We start from the raw sequence: 18,843 nt of genomic DNA, 5'->3' as shown, positions 1-18,843 counted from the left end.
GCGGTGCCTGTGTATGCTTCGAGATGTAAATGCATTAAAGTAATGAAATTGAGTTTGGCAATAGCAGAAAAAAGAGGAATAATACCAAAAGATTATTGCCCATTATGCATAACACACAGAGAGTGGTGTGGATCATGAGAGTTGTTAGAGTCTGTAACCCTTCCTTCCATTCCCTTGCCATGGGTATCGCTTCCTGTGTTCATGCTTTGGCATCATTGCCATTATTGGGGAGGCCAAAGTTCAAAACTTTAAGGATCCTCTATCATAATATTACTCACCACACTTCTCAGGCATGTATTTTTTTTCCCCTCCTGCTTTTACTCACTATTAATATTCTATTTTATATTATAATTAGCGTGGCGGTTTCGGATATAGTATGTGATTAAGTGTTTTCTCTTTGGTCTTTTTGTGCGTGTGTGAATCTATGGTCTCGTTGTCTGATAGGGATTGTGGGTATCTAATGAACATAAAGGTTCTGTTTTTCATGTTAATTATTGATTTTATTTTCTTTCAGAAAAAGAAAATTTTGTGGAAGGTCTGTTGTTTCTGCTGTTTCATTTCCTTTCTCTTGTTTATAATAACAAGTCTTAATATATTTTGGGTATATACGGCTTGGGTTGCATACCTGACATGTTACAATGGCATTGTTGAATTTGGTCTTTAATGATCATATGGTTGTGAAAAAAAAAAGCAAGAATGAAACTTTTTGGAAGTTTCTTCTGCTCGTCCTTATCATTGTATTGTAAAGGTTTAGGTTCTGCATATATGGTTTATTCATCAATTTGTTTGTCCTGTTGTAGAACTTTTGCTTCTCCTCGATCTTCTCCCTTACTGCCCTTCCCTGGTAATGATCTAGTTTGGACAAGGTTTCCTTCAGCGGCACTTTGCTACTCAATCTTGAACTTTAGAATCCAATAGTACATATGCTGCACCACATTTATGGTTTGCATGATTGCATCATTGTAACTTATGGGTTACGACCACCTGATTGACATTAGTTGCTGAAATTAATACTTTTTTTTTATATATTTTGAAGGCTCGAGTAAGAAAAGTGAATCAAAAGAAGCATGTTCTGATTAAAAGAAGTAGATGAAGATCAATTTATTTTTATCTAAATGGATTTTCAGTTTTTGACAGAGTACAATGGCATCACCTGTTCCATATGATTGACCCACATGGTGATTGTTGTGTGTTTTTAATGTTTCAACGAATTTAAAGAGGGCTAAAGAGTCCATAAAGCAAGTAAATACTGAATGCTCTTCTACCTTAAGCATATAGTAAACTGAAAATAACTGAAATAAGTGATTCTAACTAGTTTTGATATGAGAAGTTAAAGTCATGGATAATCCTAGGAGTCAATTATGCAGAGATTTTTTTTTTTGACTTGTCAAGCCATATTTAATGTTGTATTTTGTAATAGATTTTGCTAGTTGGGGAGTTGTTAGATTTGTGAATATGGTAATTAAAATTTCATCGGTGCCCTTTAAATTTAAAACAATCAGTTTATATCGAAGAACATTTTCTAACTTTTTATGTTTGTTTTCCCTTTTGGTGGTGTCTAGTTTTATTAGTTCATTGACACTTTCCTACTATCTTATGTGTAGGTAAAAGTGCAGAACAAGACAATATTGTGCCATAAATGTAAACTATATTGTAGTTGGTTGAATTTTTTCAATAAACATATGGGCTACCTTAGTACAGTAGTGGTCCATTCACCAGCAGTATACTTCCTTTTACAAAGATTAACCTTGGAATTCTTGCATGGAGAATGCAATATCCACTTCTCAACCATGAAGCAAGGAATTTTACATTATTGGGTGCTATCATTTTTAAATAGCACCTCATATTGCTATGTTGAAGTTGATATGATTTTGAATTCATTTGTTTGAAAACCACCTCAATTGTTGTCACCCTTACCCTACCTTAGTTGCAACCTCAAGGGTGTGGTTTAGTTTCACACCGACTAGAGATATATGGCTTAATGCTTAAACAATCCTCATCTTACAATCCAGTTTTGGATTTAAGTTAGGTCTTAAGACTAATTTCAAAGACAATTATTTTTAAATAAGCATAACACAAAGAGACTTGATTTTTAAATTCCTTGAAAGCATATTTGATTTTTGAAGTTGTATATGGTTTGAGTTATTTATGTATGTATTTATTTACAACACCCATGATGAGGATTTCAACTCTATATTGGTTATTTGCAAATCATGTAGTGTGTGCTGATATCTTTTAATTGAACATTGCTGGCTCCTAGGATATCTTTGTTGTTATTGGTAACTGTCATGGTTTGTTATTATTTCAATTACTAGATTGTCGTTTCCCTTCTTTTCAGCCTTTCGAGTTTGAAATGGAAGAAAAGTTCAGATCGCGCAATGCGTGTGACACATGTTGCTCATGCCATATTATGTGCATATTGAACAAGTGGCGACAATTGCGGGTGTGGGGATTTGCAACTTTACTTATAAAACCCATGAGGGTAAGGGAACGATAAGTTCTCTTCGAAGACAACATTCGGTCCTCTCTTTTGTTGAGTATCACTTGCAATTGTAGTTGAGGTAAGTACCATCTCTATTGTATATTCAAATCACAACTTGTTTTCTGGGAATGCAGAAAGTTAAACTACTTTTAGGGATTTTGATTTGGGCGAAGACATTGAATTGCTTTTAAACGTGAAAAACACCGAATGTCGCATTCGATCCAATGCCTACCCAAGGTTTGACCAATTTTGACGACGATAGATTTTCAAATTGACTTATTATATGAGAGTATAAATTTGGGGATTGATTTTCAATGTCATTGATAGGAAGAATTCATGAAGATCGGCTTTAGATGGTAATTTTTCTGTGGTTTTTGGTGTTCATTTTGCCGAAGGTAATTGCGATCATCTTGATTCTCAAAACTTGGCCGAAGAACCTTCAATAATTGTATTCATTATCCCAAACAGATCAGATCAATTAGATGTTTTCATTAAAAGATTTCTATTGATAGTGCTCATCTTTGTGGAGGCAGATTATTTATTATTTTTTGTAACTGTATTATAGATCTTATAGATCTCTGTGGGGAAATTTTCTAGCAATAAAAATTGATTCCTATTTTTTATTTCAGGGAGTACCTTCCTCGTTCCTAAGCAAACAAAGGGAGTCATCATTAGCAAAAACAGCACTATCCAGTTAGGTTGTTTGGCAGATGAGGTTTATAGCTGTGCTACTTGGGATGGTGGTGATCACATTTGAGTTGTATTGAAACTGAACATCATTTGTAATGCAAGAAGCATCTACATAAGTCTATTGTTGTGATTAAGAACACCGGTGTGCGAGAATCTTGTTCAATTTCAGTTGGTGAATCCTTGGGGTGCCTCAGATATGATGGATAGTGAAGTATGTGGTAGTTCCTTTTTATTTACCTCAAACTATCCACTATTAATTGTAAATTTTTTTAATTGAGATTTTCTGTTCTGCCAATTGGGATTGACCAAGGATTTCTTAACTGCTTGAGGAAATTCTTAGCGTGATGAATGTATACACATAATTCACTATCTCTAGTATTAGGAAACTAGGAAAATAAGGAAACTAGGGAATTGGGAAACAATACAAGTCAATGCCTAATTATTTACAAAAATAAATACAGCCAGTAAATAGAAAATCTTTTATTTTCCCAAAATAGGAAATACTTTCCAACAATCCTCCTCAAGTTAGAGTAGGTATACATTGAATTAGTTTGAAGTGGTTTTTTTAGGCATGGAAGTAATGAGAGGGTTAGGAAGAAATTTAGAGATAAAAATAGTAAAATTGTTAGTTGTTATAGGGGGAAGACTTTCCAGGAAAGTGTACATATTCTAATCTTGTGGGATGTTGAGGGGGGAGTTTTTAGAGTTGATGTTTGTGACAGGGCCTATGAGAAAGGAAAGCAGTTTTCCTTTGGAAGCTTTGGCTGTACTGTGTTAAGGTGAACAAAACAGTGCAAGGTTTTATCTTTGTTTCTTTTAGTCTTGTTCTGTCTTTTACTATCTCTGGGTTCTTAACAAATTGGTCCGACCTGCCGAATACGTTGAGGAGGAGTCATAGAAAGCCAAAGCAGTGCTTTGGAGAACTGGGCCAGTGAACAAGAAACGTGACTGCAGAATTGAAAGATAGCTTGCAAGAAATCAAAGAATTGCAAGGAATTTCCAAGAAATGTGAAAGAAGTTCTAAAAAGAGTGAGAACTCTATCAATGGAGGAAGGAGGGGAGAAAGAGAGGAACAAAGTGATGATTCAGAGGAGGAAGAGGAAGAAGTATAAAGGCATTGAATGAAAAGGGTGGAATTACCCACCTTTGAAGGGAACGATCCAATGGGGTGGACAACAAGGGCTGGATTATTTTTCAAAATTCAGAAAATTGCTCTGAAAGAGAAGTTGCACCCAACCATCATTAGCATGGAAGGAAATATAGGCCAGTGGTTCAAAATCTGGAAACAAAAATCCAATAACCTTTCTTGGGAAGATCTTGCAACAACTCAACCAAGGATAGTTGGAGGCAATAGGAGAAGCATGTTATTTGAGAGTTTGGCAGCAGTAACACGAACTGGGAGTGGAAAAAATTTCATTCAAGAATTCAAGATATTTGTGTCACAAGTAAATCCAACTCCACTGAGGGAGTATTTCTTTGCAAAGCTGCAGGCCCTATGCAATGCAAGAAGAACAAGATTCCCACCAACATCACCAATGTTGACATGGCTGACACACTCATTGCTCTCCATCAAGTTGATGTATTGGATGAAATTGTGAATCCAATCAGGGTTGATGTTGCAACTTTCGTTGGTGGGAGAAGAGCTACTAATAGTTTGGTTAGCACCACCAAGATTGAGAACCCAAGTGGTATTTCATCGCAAAGAATATATATCACAAGGTTGGTTAGATTGTTGGAGAGTGGCTTGTCCAAGATGAGTTTGATTGACACCGAAGACATTGGATTTGTCAAGTTTCATGATGTTGATGTTTCTCAAGAATTGGGTAACATCTCACACCAAGTAGAAGACTCGTGTGATAAATCTAAAGATCAAGGATTCGAAGTGTTGCTTGTACATGAGAAAATCATTGCAAACATTTTGCCTTCGGAGACATTTGAAGATGCTCTTGTGGGGATTACTTACCAAGCGTCTGCAACTTTGGCTCATGTGGTGGCTGATGAAGATGTTGCTGCCTTGATTCCTAAGTCACTTGTTAGTGATGCTCCAACGGACATAAAGAAATGTGTTGAGTACAACACCAGCGATGCAATCTAGGTTGTGAAGAATGAAATTGAACATTTAAATCTAACCTGTGGCAACCAAACGGATGATGACTACTAGTATTTGCTTACTGTTGATGAGAAACATACCAAGGAAAGTGACTTAATGATAGGTTTTGATGAAGTTCTTGAGATCGAGTCCATTTCTATTCTAGCTGGTAAGCTCAAAGAAGAATTGAAGAAAGCTAAACTAGAGCAGATGAAAGCAAGGACACATAGCACTCCTGATGTTATTGGTGTGCTGATGGGAACCAAGAAACAAATAATGGGCCACAGGATCACTTGATCCAAGAAGCACAAAATTAGCCCAAAGAATGGATCGTTTATGTCAGAAAAAAAAGAAGGAATTAGGAAAAGGAGGGGCATGAGTGAGGTGGCATAGTTTGTTACGGAGAGAGAGACTATAAGGCAATATGAGTCTAGTTTTGGGGGACGGTTTTGTTGTTGGTGGAATATTTATTGGTATGGAGATGCGTTTGCTCTCTGTAAAGGAGCCTAGCTTTGGGGCATAAGGGGGAATATCCTCTTATTGCATTATTTTTCTGTTTTGCATCCTTTAATTCCAAGAAGTTCCCTATTTCATCTATCTTTTTGGTGATTGTTTTCTTTGATTATGTGTTTGTTTTTTTGGTATACAACAATTTGGTCCGACCTATTGGATTGTTTATGCCGATTTGTTTGGGTGAGCCGTGAATGACAACTAAGAAGAAGGGAGCGACTGTAGTGACATCGAGATCGAGACCAGCTAAATCAGAGGAAGACAAAACGATGATGGATTCAAGACTTGAGATACTAGAGAAGGAGCTTGTTGGGATGCGGACATCCATAGAGGCAATGAGGTTACAAACCCATGAGCAACAGAAGACCATGTAATTGATGAGAAGAGAAAATGCAGAGACACAATTGCGAATTCTGGACATTTTGTCACAAGGTGCAGAACACCAGAAAAATCCTTGGGAGAAGGATGGAGAGCGCTCTGGAAATCAGAAGGAGCGCCGTGATAAGGCATCGGAGAAAACTCAAGGGAGTAATGGATCAGGATTTCGAAAATTACATGGCGATGCGCTTGACGAATTTCGTCAATCAGTTAAGAAGGTGGAGTTACCCATGTTCAATGGAGAAGACCGTGCAGGTTGGATTTCTAGGGCAGAAGTGTACTTCCAAGTGCAGGAGACAAGTGACCAAGTGCGAGTGAACCTGGCTCAACTTTGTATGGAGGAAGCAACCATTCATTTTTTCAATTATCTAATGAACGAGGAAGAAGACCTTTCCTGGTAGCAACTCAAAGTGGCGTTGTTGGACCGTTGTGGAACATTGGCGAAAGGAAATGCTTACGAGCAACTAGCAACCCTCATGCAAACTAGAGAAGTTGAGCAATATATCAGGGACTTCAAGCTTCTGACTGCCCAAATCCCAAATATTCCAGAACCCCAATATTTTGCATATTTTCTTCATGGGTTGAGAGAAGACATCAAAGGACGAGTCAGGAGTTTGTATGCCCTCGGTTCGATGTCAAGGCCATGGATGATGAATGTAGCGCGTGCGGTTGAGATGGAATTGAGAGGTAGGGGCAAAATGGGTTTTCCACCAGGAATGGGAGAGGCACGTGGTAGCAATGGACTACACGTGGGTGTTAGGCAAAATGCCACCTTTCCTCAAAAGTGGTAGATGGGTATATTGACAAAAGAGGCACAAATGGGTCGGGACCCAATCAAAAGGGGGAAAGTAAAAATGGGCCAAGAGACAGAGGAGTAAAACACCTATCATATAATGATTTGTTGGTGAAAAGGCAAAAGGGGCTTTGTTTTAAATGTGGAGGTATTTATTCCCCTCAACACCGATGTCCGGAAAAACATCTGAAAATTATGTTGGCCGACGAAGAGGTGGTTGGAGAGGAAGGTCGCAACTCGGAGCAAGAAGTAGAAGACGACGTCGACGGCGAGTGTCACACTTTATTCCTACAGAGTCTGACGCATGAGAAAGAAACAATGCCGAAAACCATGAAATTGGAAGGAGAGATCCAGGGAATCCTTGTTCGCATGTTGGTGGACAGTGGGGCCACACACAACTTAGTTTCTAAGAGGTTGGTGTGTGCTATGGGTTGGGAGGTGAAGAAAACAAAAAATATGGAAACTTTGTTGGGTGATGGGCACAAGGCTGTCACGGAAGGACTGTCAGGGGTTCAAACTGAAATTGGGAAACCATGAGTTCACATTGGACTTACTGTTGTTTGATTTGGAGGATTTTAATTTTATTTTGGGGGTGTCTTGGCTGACGTTATTGGGTGAGATGGTGGTGGATTGAAGAGCACAAACGATGAAATTTATTTGGCATGGAGAAAGAGTAGAGCTGCAAGGAATGCCCAAAGTGATTTCCACCCAAGCCTTGTTCAAGAGAAGTAATAAGGAATTGCAGATGGCCATGTCAGAAAGAGAAGTGCCTTTAAAAGAGGGCACTAGAGAAGAGATAACCCCGAAACAAAAGCAACAACTTGAAAATTTGTTAAAATGCTTTGAGAAGGTATTTCAAGAACCCAAGGGAAATCTCATAATATCGAACTTTTCCCCGACACATGCCCAGTTAATGTGCGACCTTACCGCTACGCACACCACCAAAAAGATGAAATTGAGCGTCAAGTGAAAGAGTTGTGGGAGAATGGAATCATAAGGCATAGTAGCAGCGCTTATTCTAGCCCAATAATCTTGGTACGTAGAAAGGATCAATCTTGGAGGATGTGTGTGGATTACAGAGCCTTAAACAAGGTTACCATATCGGATAAATTTCCAATTCCGGTGATTGAAGAGTTGTTGGATGAGTTAAATGGTGCTTGTTTTTTCTCGAAATTAGATCTCAAGTCAAGGTATCATCAAGTGCAAATGAGGGAGGAAGGTATTTCGAAAATGGCATTTAGGACATATGAAGGCCATTACCAATTTCTCGTAATGCCTTTCGGGCTCACAAATGCACCTTCGACCTTTCAGTCACTAATGAATGAAGTGTTTAGAGGGTGTTTAAGGAAGTATATGTTAGTCTTTTTTGATGATATATTAATCTACAACAAGAGTTGGGAAGAACATTTGCGGCATTTGAAGGCAGTTTTGAAGTTGCTGGAAGTAAATCAGCTGTATGCTAATAAGAAGGGCTTCTTTGCTCAAATTAAAATAAAGTACTTGGGACATATGATTTCCAAACAAGGGGTGGTCGTGAATCCAGAAAAAATTAGAAGTGTAGTGGATTGGCCCGTCCCTAAGAATGTTAAAGGCGTTAGGGGGTTTCTCGGTTTGACGGGGTACTATCGAAAATTTGTGAGAGATTATGGCAAGGAGGCTAAACCCTTGACAGAGATTACTAAGAAGGATTCTTTTAAATGGGGAGCCGAGGAGCAAGCTGCGTTTGATGAATTGAAGAGACCCATGACCACAACTCCAGTCCTAGCACTGCCTAATTTTGAAAAAGAATTCTTAGTGGAATGTGATGCTTCCGGAACAGGGGTAGGTGCTATACTTATGCAGGACAAAATCCAGTGGCCTTAGGTGTGAGAAACCTGAAAAAGTCAGCCTACGAAATGGAAATTATGGCAGTGGCATTAGCAATTAATCTTTGGCGACCATACCTATTAGGTAGAAAATTCTTGGTGGCAACTGATCATAAAAGTCTGCGCCAGCTTTTACAAAATAAGGTAATTACGGGGAACCAGCAAACTTGGATCGCGAAGTTGTTGGGTTACAATTTTTATATCATCTACAAGCCTGGGATGGAAAATAGAGGGGCAAACACCTCATCGAGGCAAGAGGAAGGAAGAGAGTTAAGAACCATGGCTTATGTTCCTGTATCGATAGATGCTCAGAATTTGATTAAAGAAGCTGAACAAGATGATAAGCTAAAGGCCATAGTTGAAAGAATTCAGAGAGGAGAAGTTCCAAGTGGGTTCACTTATAAGCATGGGGTTCTGTGGCTAGGAGATAGAGTGGTGATTGCTGAAAATTCCACTTGGATTCCCAAATTGTTGGAGGAATATCACCAAACTCCCCAAGGGGGGTATGCGGGATTTTATAGAACATATAGAAGGCTAGCAGCAAACTTATATTGGAAGGGGATGAAAAATATGGTGCAACAATTTGTTAGAGCTTGTGACACGTGTCAGAGGCAAAAATACATCGCTGCAACGCCCAACGGGTTGCTTCAACCACTGCAGATTCCAGAAAGAGTGTGGGAGGACATTTCTATGGACTTTATAACCGGGTTGTCCAAGGCTAAGGGTTATGAAGCTTTATTGGTGGTAGTTGATCGCCTCTCAAAATATTTGCATTTCATACCTCTTAAACATCCTTACACTGCCAAAACCGTGGTTGAGATCTTTGTGAAGGAAGTGGTGTGGTTACATGGGATCCCTAACTCCATTGTGAGTGATTGGGATCCAATTTTCATGAGCCAATTTTGGAGAGAATTTTTCAGACTGCAAGACACATCGTTGAATATGAGTACATCATACCATCCACAATTGAAAGGACAGACAAAGGTGACAAATAGGACATTAGAGACCTACTTACGATGTTTTGTGTGTGATCAACCCAGGCAATGGTTGTTTTGGCTGCCATGGGCAGAGTATTGGTACAATACGTCACACCACACTGCTGCTCATACCACACCTTTTGAAGTGGTTTATGGCCGTAAACCACCCTCATTGATAAAGGGTATTCCAGGAGAAGTTAGGGTGGCTGCGGTACAGAGGGAATTGATGGAAAGAGATGAGGCTCTGAAGCAATTGAAGGAGCACCTCCAAAGGGCACAGGGGAGAATGAAAGCTTTAGCAGACCTCAAAAGGCAAGAAAAACACTTTGAGGTTGGTGAATGGGTTTTTTCTGAAGCTAAGACCACGTAGACAAGGATCCATATGCTCTAGGATCAATGCTAAGCTGGTTGCCCGATATTATGGGCCTTTTGAGATCATAGCACAGGTGGGAATAGTGGCGTATCGTCTAAAACTGCTTGAGACCTCTAAGATTCATCCGGTTTTTCATGTGTCATTACTTAAGAAGGTTGTGGGGGCATATAAGGTACAGTCAGAATTACCTTCAAAATTGGATGATGCTGATTCTTATGTAGCATGGATTCCTAGTGTTGTGTTAGCCACTCAACATATAATGAAACATGGGGAATGGTTGAAACAATGGTTGATTAAGTGGGAGGGGACACCCGCAGAAAAAGCCACGTGGGAAGCTGCTGTTGTGATACGAAGTCAATTCCCTGACCTCAATTTGAGGAAAAATGCAGGGAGCAATGATGGGAACCAAGAAACAAATAATGGGCCACAAGAGCACTTGATCCAAGAAACACAAAATCAGCCCAAAAAATGGATTGTTTAATCAAAAAAAAAAAGGAATTAGGAAGAGAAGGGCATGAGTGAGGTGGCAGAGTTTGTTACGGAAAGAGAGACTATAAGGCACTATGAGTCTAGTTTTGGGGGACAGTTTTGTTTTTGGTGGAATATTTACTGGTATGGAGATGCGTTTGCTCTCTGTAAAGGAGCCTAGCTCTGGGGCGTAAGGGGGCATATCCTCTTATTGCATTATTTTTCTGTTTTGCATCCTTTAATTCCAAGAAGTTCCCCATTTCATCTATCTTTCTGGTGATTGTTTACTTTGATTGTGTGTTTGTTTTTTTGGTATACAACATGTGCTAAATAGGACATGGAAACCGGTTTACGATGCTTTATTGCAGAGCAACAAAAAACATGGGTTAATTTCATAAGGAAACTAAGTGCACTCCTTTTGAGATTGCATATGAATGAGCTCTACCACCTTTGGCTAGTTTTTGTATTAGGGGAAACATTTGTGGAAACAGCGGCACGAGATCTCGTGGAAAGTGATGAAGACCTTAAGCAACTTAAATTTCTAGAGTCCAACCTTGAGGACAAGGTTGTTCCAACAGAGGATAATAATGTTAGGCATGGAAGTAATGAGAGGGTTAAAAAGAAATTTAAAGATAAAAATAGTAAAATTGTTAGTTGTTATAGGAGGGGGGAGACTTTCTAGGAAAGTCTATATATTCTTATCTTGTGGGATGTTGAAGGGGAGTTTTTTAGAGTTGATGTTTGTGACAGGGAAAACCCTGTGAGAAAGGAAGGCAGTTTTCCTTTGGAAGCTTTGGCTGTACTATGTGTAAAGTGAATAAAACAGTGCAAGGTTTTATCTTTGCTTCTTTTAGTCTTGTTCTGCCTTTTACTATCTCTGTGAAAAAACAATTATTTATCCTTGTTCACAATCATCAACTACCATTGGCCTCTGTCCACCACCAACAGTTACCAAAAGTCATCCATCTTGTTCCTATTGACAATCGACAATGGCTAATGATGTCAGTCACTGCACTGGTTGCCATAATTTAACTAGCCTACGCAAGTAATAGCAGTTGAAGGTGGTAGGTGAGTGTGACTATAGCCACCATTGTTGATTACTGAAATCCAGCCACCTTTTTCATGTGTTAATAGTTGATGATGTCCATCAAATTCAGCCCACACCAAAGATTAATGATGGTTGGCAACTTTGATCATTGTTGCCAATCACCAAATTCAGGGTCCTTGTGCAGTTTCTGGAGGTTTACAGCTGCATGGTGAGTTCAGCTACCCCACTAGTCATTGATTACCAAAATTCAGTCACCTCTTTCGGCTGTCAGTGATTGGAATCATTCCCAGTAATACACATCCCAGGCATATTGTTGAGAATACATTTTAAAAAGTTTAACTGAATCAAATGCACTTAAAGGGTGTTCAGAGTGCCTAAGGTGCAAGGACGGCCCAAAGGAAATATCAACAACTCATTGAGATCCAACTAATATTGCAACACTACACAATTCCTTGTGCATTTTGGGTGTTGAGGGATTGCTATGAAGTTTTCAATTCTTTTAGAAGCTGAAATTTTGTATGCTGTTGGCTTACCTTCAAATAACATAAAAAGAATTAGCTTTGAGTCAACGGAGTGTGCGTTGCAGAAGGAAGAGGCAATTGGCAAAAAGGAACAAGTGGGCGATCTCTAAGCCAGTCCCAGTGAGCATGAAGATAGAGAAGTCAGGATTGTTCGCGTTTGAGACAGAATCAGGGACATCATAGGTGTGTTTCTTGTTTGAATCGCAATTCAGAGTGCAATACGAACGATACAACTGTGATACTAATATACAATTGCGATTCAGGAATACAAACAAGTTTTCCTACAATTCGTATCGTGGGGGTTATGAATCGTATCCTATCGTGCTATATGAATAGTAGGAAATTAATGATAATGTTCTCTTACTTCCATGTACTAAAGTTTAAATATATGGGATTAATACGACAACTAATGAGGACATTAATGATAATGTTACTCTTACACATAGGATACAAACAGGATAACTATGAAAAAGGCTTCAGGGGTTATTGGTAATCATAAGGTTCTTACCATATTCTCAGACAAGTTTTATTGTACTACTATATGTCCAATTATACTCTAATATAGAGAATGTTGAGCTTTAAAGAGACAACAGGTGGAAAAGGTGGCAGGAGTATAATGAGAATGTTAAGAAGGATGTGTGAACACCTGAAAAAATAAATAAAATTGGTTTAGGTGGTTTTAGCATGTATAAAGAAGGGGACTGAAGGCACTAGTGAGAAGAGTAAATTATATGGTCTTTTAGTTTTGTTAAAAAGGTGAGGGGGACCGAGAAGGACATTGGAGGAAGTTGTTGAGAGGGATTCCATGGTGAACGGCATTTTATTGCCTATGTACCTAACCTTACCAAGTGGTATAAGGCTTTTGTTGTTGTTTTAGTTTTCTGTAAGCGGACTGTTTATTGACCTATTTGTTCTAGTTCTGGTTTTGTTGATTCAATCTCAAATTGCATAGCAGCTTTGTGTATTTTTCATTTTCATATTCATGAAAAAACATTCATGATTACCAAATCTTATCCTACTGATCATTGTGATTCTATATTCCTATATGGAAAGAAAAATTGAAGAAATAGTAAAATATTGTCCACTGAGGTGTGTCTGGAAGAAAGTAATAGGAAGAGTATCTTGATTTCACTCTGTTTAATTAGTGTCATAAAGTTGATGGAATTTCTTCACTGAATGTTGGAGGAGAAACCGGGTTATCTGAAACCTCACCAGCAGTTGATGATTTGCACCAAGGAATTTCTTTTTGCGAAATGTGAGCCAAGGAACACTATTATATGCTAGTAGGTAAATGTTAAACTTTTAATAATAATAAAAGGGTCATAAGCAAAACGGACAGGTGTTACATGAGGAAATATATGGATTGATCAAGGTTGAGGAAAGACGGGGACAATTAAGTGAGGTTTAAAATAGAAAGCAAATCTAAGTATGTTTGACTTATGTAAGAGCTCCATATGGTGCATGGAATGCTTGAAATTAATTTGCAATGTTAAGAGAACTACTTCAAATTTTTTAATAGTGAGATTGTGAATTTTCGTTTTAGCAAACTTAGATTGTCTGCCTTTTGACCCCTTTGTTGCTACCCTAGTAGATCTTGTTGTAGCACTGTGCTATTTAGTATTTTATGTTTTTCAAACCTATCACGTGGAGTATTTGATAGATCTTTAACACTAGCTTTCTCTATCTTTCTGTTATACATGGCACTCAGTTAAGTATCCCATTCAAATATCACTCCAGAATTTGTGTTCAACAGAATCCTTTACATCCTGTTGTGGCATGCTGTGCTATTTTAGTGTTTGAAATTCCATCTACAAATACTTTTTTTTTCTTTTTTTTTTTTTCATTTCTGCATCATACCTCATAATCAAGTTCTGTTGACAACAATTTCGTGTGTATGAACTCCTGACATCATGCATTAGATTACACTTGTAGCATTATAGCATGTTAAAAGACGTATACATGCCACATAAAAAGTTGCTTATTTTTTGTTTCAAATGAATTTACATAGCTTCTTTTGCCCCCATTTGATAGCAGGATATAGTTTGTGATATCTGTGGGGATGCAGGAAATGAAGAGGATCTTGCTATTTGTAACAAGTGTACCGATGGGGCAGAGCACATGTATGTATTATAATATCTTGCATGGTTGTATTTTTTGTTTTGGTAGCCTCTCATTATGGGCAAGTGAAATGATCTGGTTTTACTTCTCATTCATGAACCAGTTATTGTATGCGTGATGTGTTGGAGAAAGTTCCTGAAGGTGATTGGTGGATGTGTGAAGACTGCAAGAAGTCAGAATGCAAAAAATCCAATAGTCAAGTAAATCTTGAATCTTCAAGTAGTGCAGGATTAAACAGTGCAGAATTAAACTCAAAATCTTCCCATGATTGGAAAAGGCAAACAGGTGTAATTTCTAGATCTTATTCATCAGCTAACCCATCAGCTAACAGGCATGGTGTCCAGTCAGAAGCCCAGTCTTTGAAGGACAAAATGAGTGCCAAATCCTGCGACAACACCCCACTGCAGCATAAGGACTCCTCATACAAGACTTTTAAAAAGGGAAAAGCAAAAGAAACCAAAGATACTACTTCTGAACTCCAAATTTATTGCAATCCTCAAGACAAAGCTAAAGCTTCTCATGTTTTTAGTGACAAGAGATGTGCTGACACCTTACAAGTTGATTTAGACAGAAAAACAAAGGCTCTTGAGACAAGTGCTGGACTCCCATATACGCCAAAAACAACAAAAAAGCGATCTCTACTAGTTAGGGGCGGGGGGGGGTCGCTGTCCAAAAACTTGAGGAATGCAAATGTGGAGAAATCTTCCTGTGTTTCTCTGGAAAATCCTAAGTTACATTCTTATTCAGGTAATGAATTGCCAACATTGGGCTCACAAACTGGGATAACACCTGTTGTATACGTGACACAGTGACTTGTTTTTTTTTTTTTTTGGTGTTATTTAATTTAGACAAGTATTATTAAACTTCGAAGTATCTACGCAGGCTCTCCTCACTCCATGTCTGGATTGTCTGAAATTGCAGATGTGAAATTCGGAGGATATCTGGACGAAGCTCGTTATTTGCCAATGAAAAAGGTTGGGAAAGATATAACTATACAGATACCAATTACCTTTTTTTTTTGTCTTTGCTTGGGTCCTACCATATAACTTTTATACCGAGTCTGGTCACAGTTCTATTTAAAAATGTTAGAGGTGCTGGTGCACCACTAATATTACATAACAGTCAGTATATTGAACTCAAGTGAAAGAAAGAAATCCTCTGTTGTCAGCATTGAGTGACAATGACATAAGCTGTAAAATGAATTTGGATACACATGTGCATGGAATAAAGCTACGTGCATGGATACACAATTGGTGCTAATACATGTTTACATCATTGCAGCGAAAAATTAGAGATTTTGTGAGCAGCTCAGCATTGGATCTCAATGTGAATACTCATGGAGGCACCAACAACGTTGGAGCTCAAGACATTCCTGAAGCTGGTGCTGTGGATACAAGTTTTTCAGGTGACAAGATTGAAGCACATGAAATTGGTGAATCTAATCTCGTTATTGATCTCAATACTTCACTGTGGCCTGAAAGCGCAACCCCGGAAGTTGTTGGCCCCTGTCTGCCTGTTGAGAATGTGGATGATCAACCAAGCAAAGATGTGAATGTGACGATGCGAACAGAAGAGACCAAAAATGAGGAAAATCTGAACAACAACAATGCTGAGAGAAGTAATACCGACAGGCCTGAATCCCTTGCTTCTCCAACAAGCGATGAGGAACATCTGGGCCTGCTTTATTGGCAAGCTGTGGAAGTTTTATCCTCTAACTTTGGTCTTTGAATTGAACCATGTCAAAAGCTCTTGAACATGGTTATTCTTTTTTGCTCTCTGGCTCACAGTGATATTTAAGATTTCCAGTAATACATACTCCATAGAACATTTGACGGTAGGATGGAGCATGCTTATTTGCGATTCCCTTAGTTTTTATTTCCCTTATTCTGGTTGTTGTCCCTTTCCATGTACATTTGCATGTGTGTTTTTTCTATTGAGACATTTTCTTCATATACATATTTTCCGGCAAAGAGTTTAAATGATTCTATAACTCCATTATTTCAGTTGCTCATGTTGATGAATCTGTTTATTTAGGAAATTATTGTCTGTTAGAATCGTGGATTTGGCTTTGGTAAAAAATGTGTTCATCATAGTTTGGTTGGAACACTAGTAGCCGCCAGCTTGGTATGTTAGATTCTCTACGGATATTATGGGTTATGATCTCCAAATATATAACTTATGAATGTTGCATATGCATGGAATATTCTCTATAGATACTGTATTAGCTTTTTATAGATTGATTGATCTAGAATATGATACAACACAGATGCTATATTTCGAACTTTTTCTTTTCTTTTCCTTTTGGTGCATGAATTTGTTTCTTTTTTTTCTAGTTTGTAGTATAATTGTCGTATGGAACTCAAATATCACTTGCTACTTATTTTCTTATCTATGATTTTGTGACTACTTTTTATATTTGATGAGTTTCAAATCAAGTAAATTTTTTCATGACACAGCTATGTTAAATTCTATCTGAATACTTTTATATTGAAACTCATGTTTTCTTTTTATTCATTAAAAGCGTATAACCTTAATGAAGAGAAATTATTATCATTGTTCATGGTCTTGGCATCACTTCTTCATAGTGACATCATTCTTCGTGTCATATGTGATTAAATATTATTATTTTAAATTTAAAGACTTAAATATAATCTGTAAGGTGCATAATCAAGAAGACTTTTTATGTGCTTGATAAACAAATTAAAACAATCTGTACCCACTAGATATCAGCCCCACCATTCCTCAATTTATTTATTTATTTATTTATATGTAAATGGTGAGATAAGGTATTTTAATTTTAGTGATCTACATAAGTGCTATATTCTCAAGCCTCTAATATCACTACATTCTAATTTCAATCTTCTGAATCTACGTGCTGCGCAAAATACTCAATTCACTGGGTTTCAAATTCAAATCGTAAATTAGATAAAGGAAAGTAATCATTTTAGCAAGGAGTATTCATAATTTTGATTTTCAAAATTATGAAAATATCAGTTCAATATTAAAGTCTCCAACTTGGGTCATTTCAGTTTTAAAATTAGGAACTAAATTGATTATATATTTTTAATTAAAAATTTACATGTTAGGTATCATTTTCAACATCAAGCTCATCCAATGTTCAATCATTATGTATTATTACATGAAAAGATGAATAAAAGAGAAAAAAAATATAAAAATATAGGAGAGCAGACCAAACTTATATAATAAAAAATATATAATCAAACTCCAAAAATGTTAATGTTCTATCATTATGTATTATTTTTACATGAAAATATGAATAAAATAAAAAACAAATATATAAATATAGGAGAGCAGACCAAACTTATATACTAAAAAAATATATAATCAAACTCCAAAAATGAAAAAGAAAACAAAACTTGAATTATGAAATTCATACCTAATATGGAAGAAATCTAGACTAGAGAACACTAAATCAAATAAAATCCAATCTATCATTAATACCAAAGTTAGCAAGACTATGACTACAATACTATTTATCTTTTAATGTTTTCAGATAATAAATTCAATATATATATATATATATATATATATATATATATATATGTGTGTGTGTGTGTGTGTATAATCTCGCTACGTGAGTTGGTATGATTATTCTAGATCAGAAAATAATATGACAAGTTAAGTAAGATCTTGCTTATGATAGATATATCACAGGCCAAATTTTCAACCATTTTATTAAAGTGAAATAAACGCAAAGTCTTTTGTAAACCTAAAGACATTCTCTCCCCTAAATTATAGAAACATTTTCTCACTCCTAAAATTTTACAAACCAAAAGGGGACAAAGTATATTCTAATCTCATTTTGAATTTGTAAAGCAATCTCCATTAGTCTTACTTAATCAACTTTAATATTATATTTTCGTAATATCATGTTAGTTCAGTGTGGATTTCTTCTCTATCGTTAACTGAAACATCAACGGAAAAAAAAAATCGAAAAGGGCAGGTCACTGAACTTGAGACAAAGGAAATGCATAGAATACTTTGAATAAAGTTTGATGATTATTAAAACAAATTAAGCAAATAATTTATTTATTATAAAAGAGTTATGATAAACAAAATAAGTCATCTTAAATAAAAAATAGTATACTTTATCACATGATTTTTATCATATAGCAATATACATGTTTCACGGACGAAAAAGGAACAATAAAACTGAGATGCCTTTTCATCATCAACAAAAGAAAACGTGAAAGAGCAACTTAATAAGAACATTTTGTTGTTAGCTTAATTCAGAATTATTCCATGAATCCGCTTCACATGCACTAAACAACAACACAACGTGGTGTACCAAAAACATTAAAATAAAACAACGAAATAGAATATCGTGCATTGGAAAATGACATATGAATTATAGCAATTATAATCAATGAATGTTGACAAAATGTAATGTTACATATCTTTTCACCTATTAGTAAATTTATTTTCTCTATATCCATTTCTATGACAAGATGATAAAGTTAAGACCTGAATATTAACATGACATAACATTTAACATTATGAATCATAAAGA

At 36.9% G+C, this 18,843-nt stretch overlaps 1 protein-coding gene across 8 annotated transcripts; it reads left to right on the top strand.

The window, feature by feature from the left end:
• The first annotated feature begins 824 nt into the window (after positions 1 to 824).
• On the top strand, positions 825 to 16,264 carry LOC114179329. Of its 8 annotated transcripts, none has more exons than XM_028065638.1 (9): positions 825 to 844; positions 2,339 to 2,561; positions 2,656 to 2,719; positions 2,810 to 2,877; positions 3,112 to 3,383; positions 14,226 to 14,314; positions 14,416 to 15,059; positions 15,195 to 15,286; positions 15,594 to 16,264. In XM_028065638.1, the coding sequence occupies exons 5-9, from the start codon at positions 3,369 to 3,371 to the stop codon at positions 16,038 to 16,040; spliced, it is 1,287 nt and encodes a 428-aa protein (XP_027921439.1). In that variant the 5' UTR covers positions 825 to 844; positions 2,339 to 2,561; positions 2,656 to 2,719; positions 2,810 to 2,877; positions 3,112 to 3,368; the 3' UTR covers positions 16,041 to 16,264. The 8 variants fall into 8 exon arrangements, with proteins under 8 accessions (XP_027921439.1, XP_027921436.1, XP_027921438.1 ...); XM_028065635.1 differs by having other exon boundaries at positions 2,636 to 2,719; XM_028065637.1 differs by having other exon boundaries at positions 2,339 to 2,719; positions 2,810 to 2,838.
• Positions 16,265 to 18,843: the final 2,579 nt, after the last annotated feature.

The sequence above is a fragment of the Vigna unguiculata genome, chromosome 3 (genome assembly GCF_004118075.2).
Source record: "Vigna unguiculata cultivar IT97K-499-35 chromosome 3, ASM411807v1, whole genome shotgun sequence".
Classification (NCBI taxonomy): Eukaryota; Viridiplantae; Streptophyta; class Magnoliopsida; order Fabales; family Fabaceae; genus Vigna; species Vigna unguiculata.
The sequence above is the reverse complement of the archived record's forward strand: the minus strand, read 5'-3'. Positions and strand labels throughout refer to the sequence as shown.

Excerpts from the sequence above, each read along its gene's own strand:
- LOC114179329 (XM_028065639.1), top strand. Across the intron at positions 15,060-15,194 it reads TAAGTTACATTCTTATTCAG|GCTCTCCTCACTCCATGTCT; the intron begins GTAATGAATTGC and ends GTATCTACGCAG. Across the intron at positions 15,287-15,593 it reads GTTATTTGCCAATGAAAAAG|CGAAAAATTAGAGATTTTGT; the intron begins GTTGGGAAAGAT and ends ACATCATTGCAG.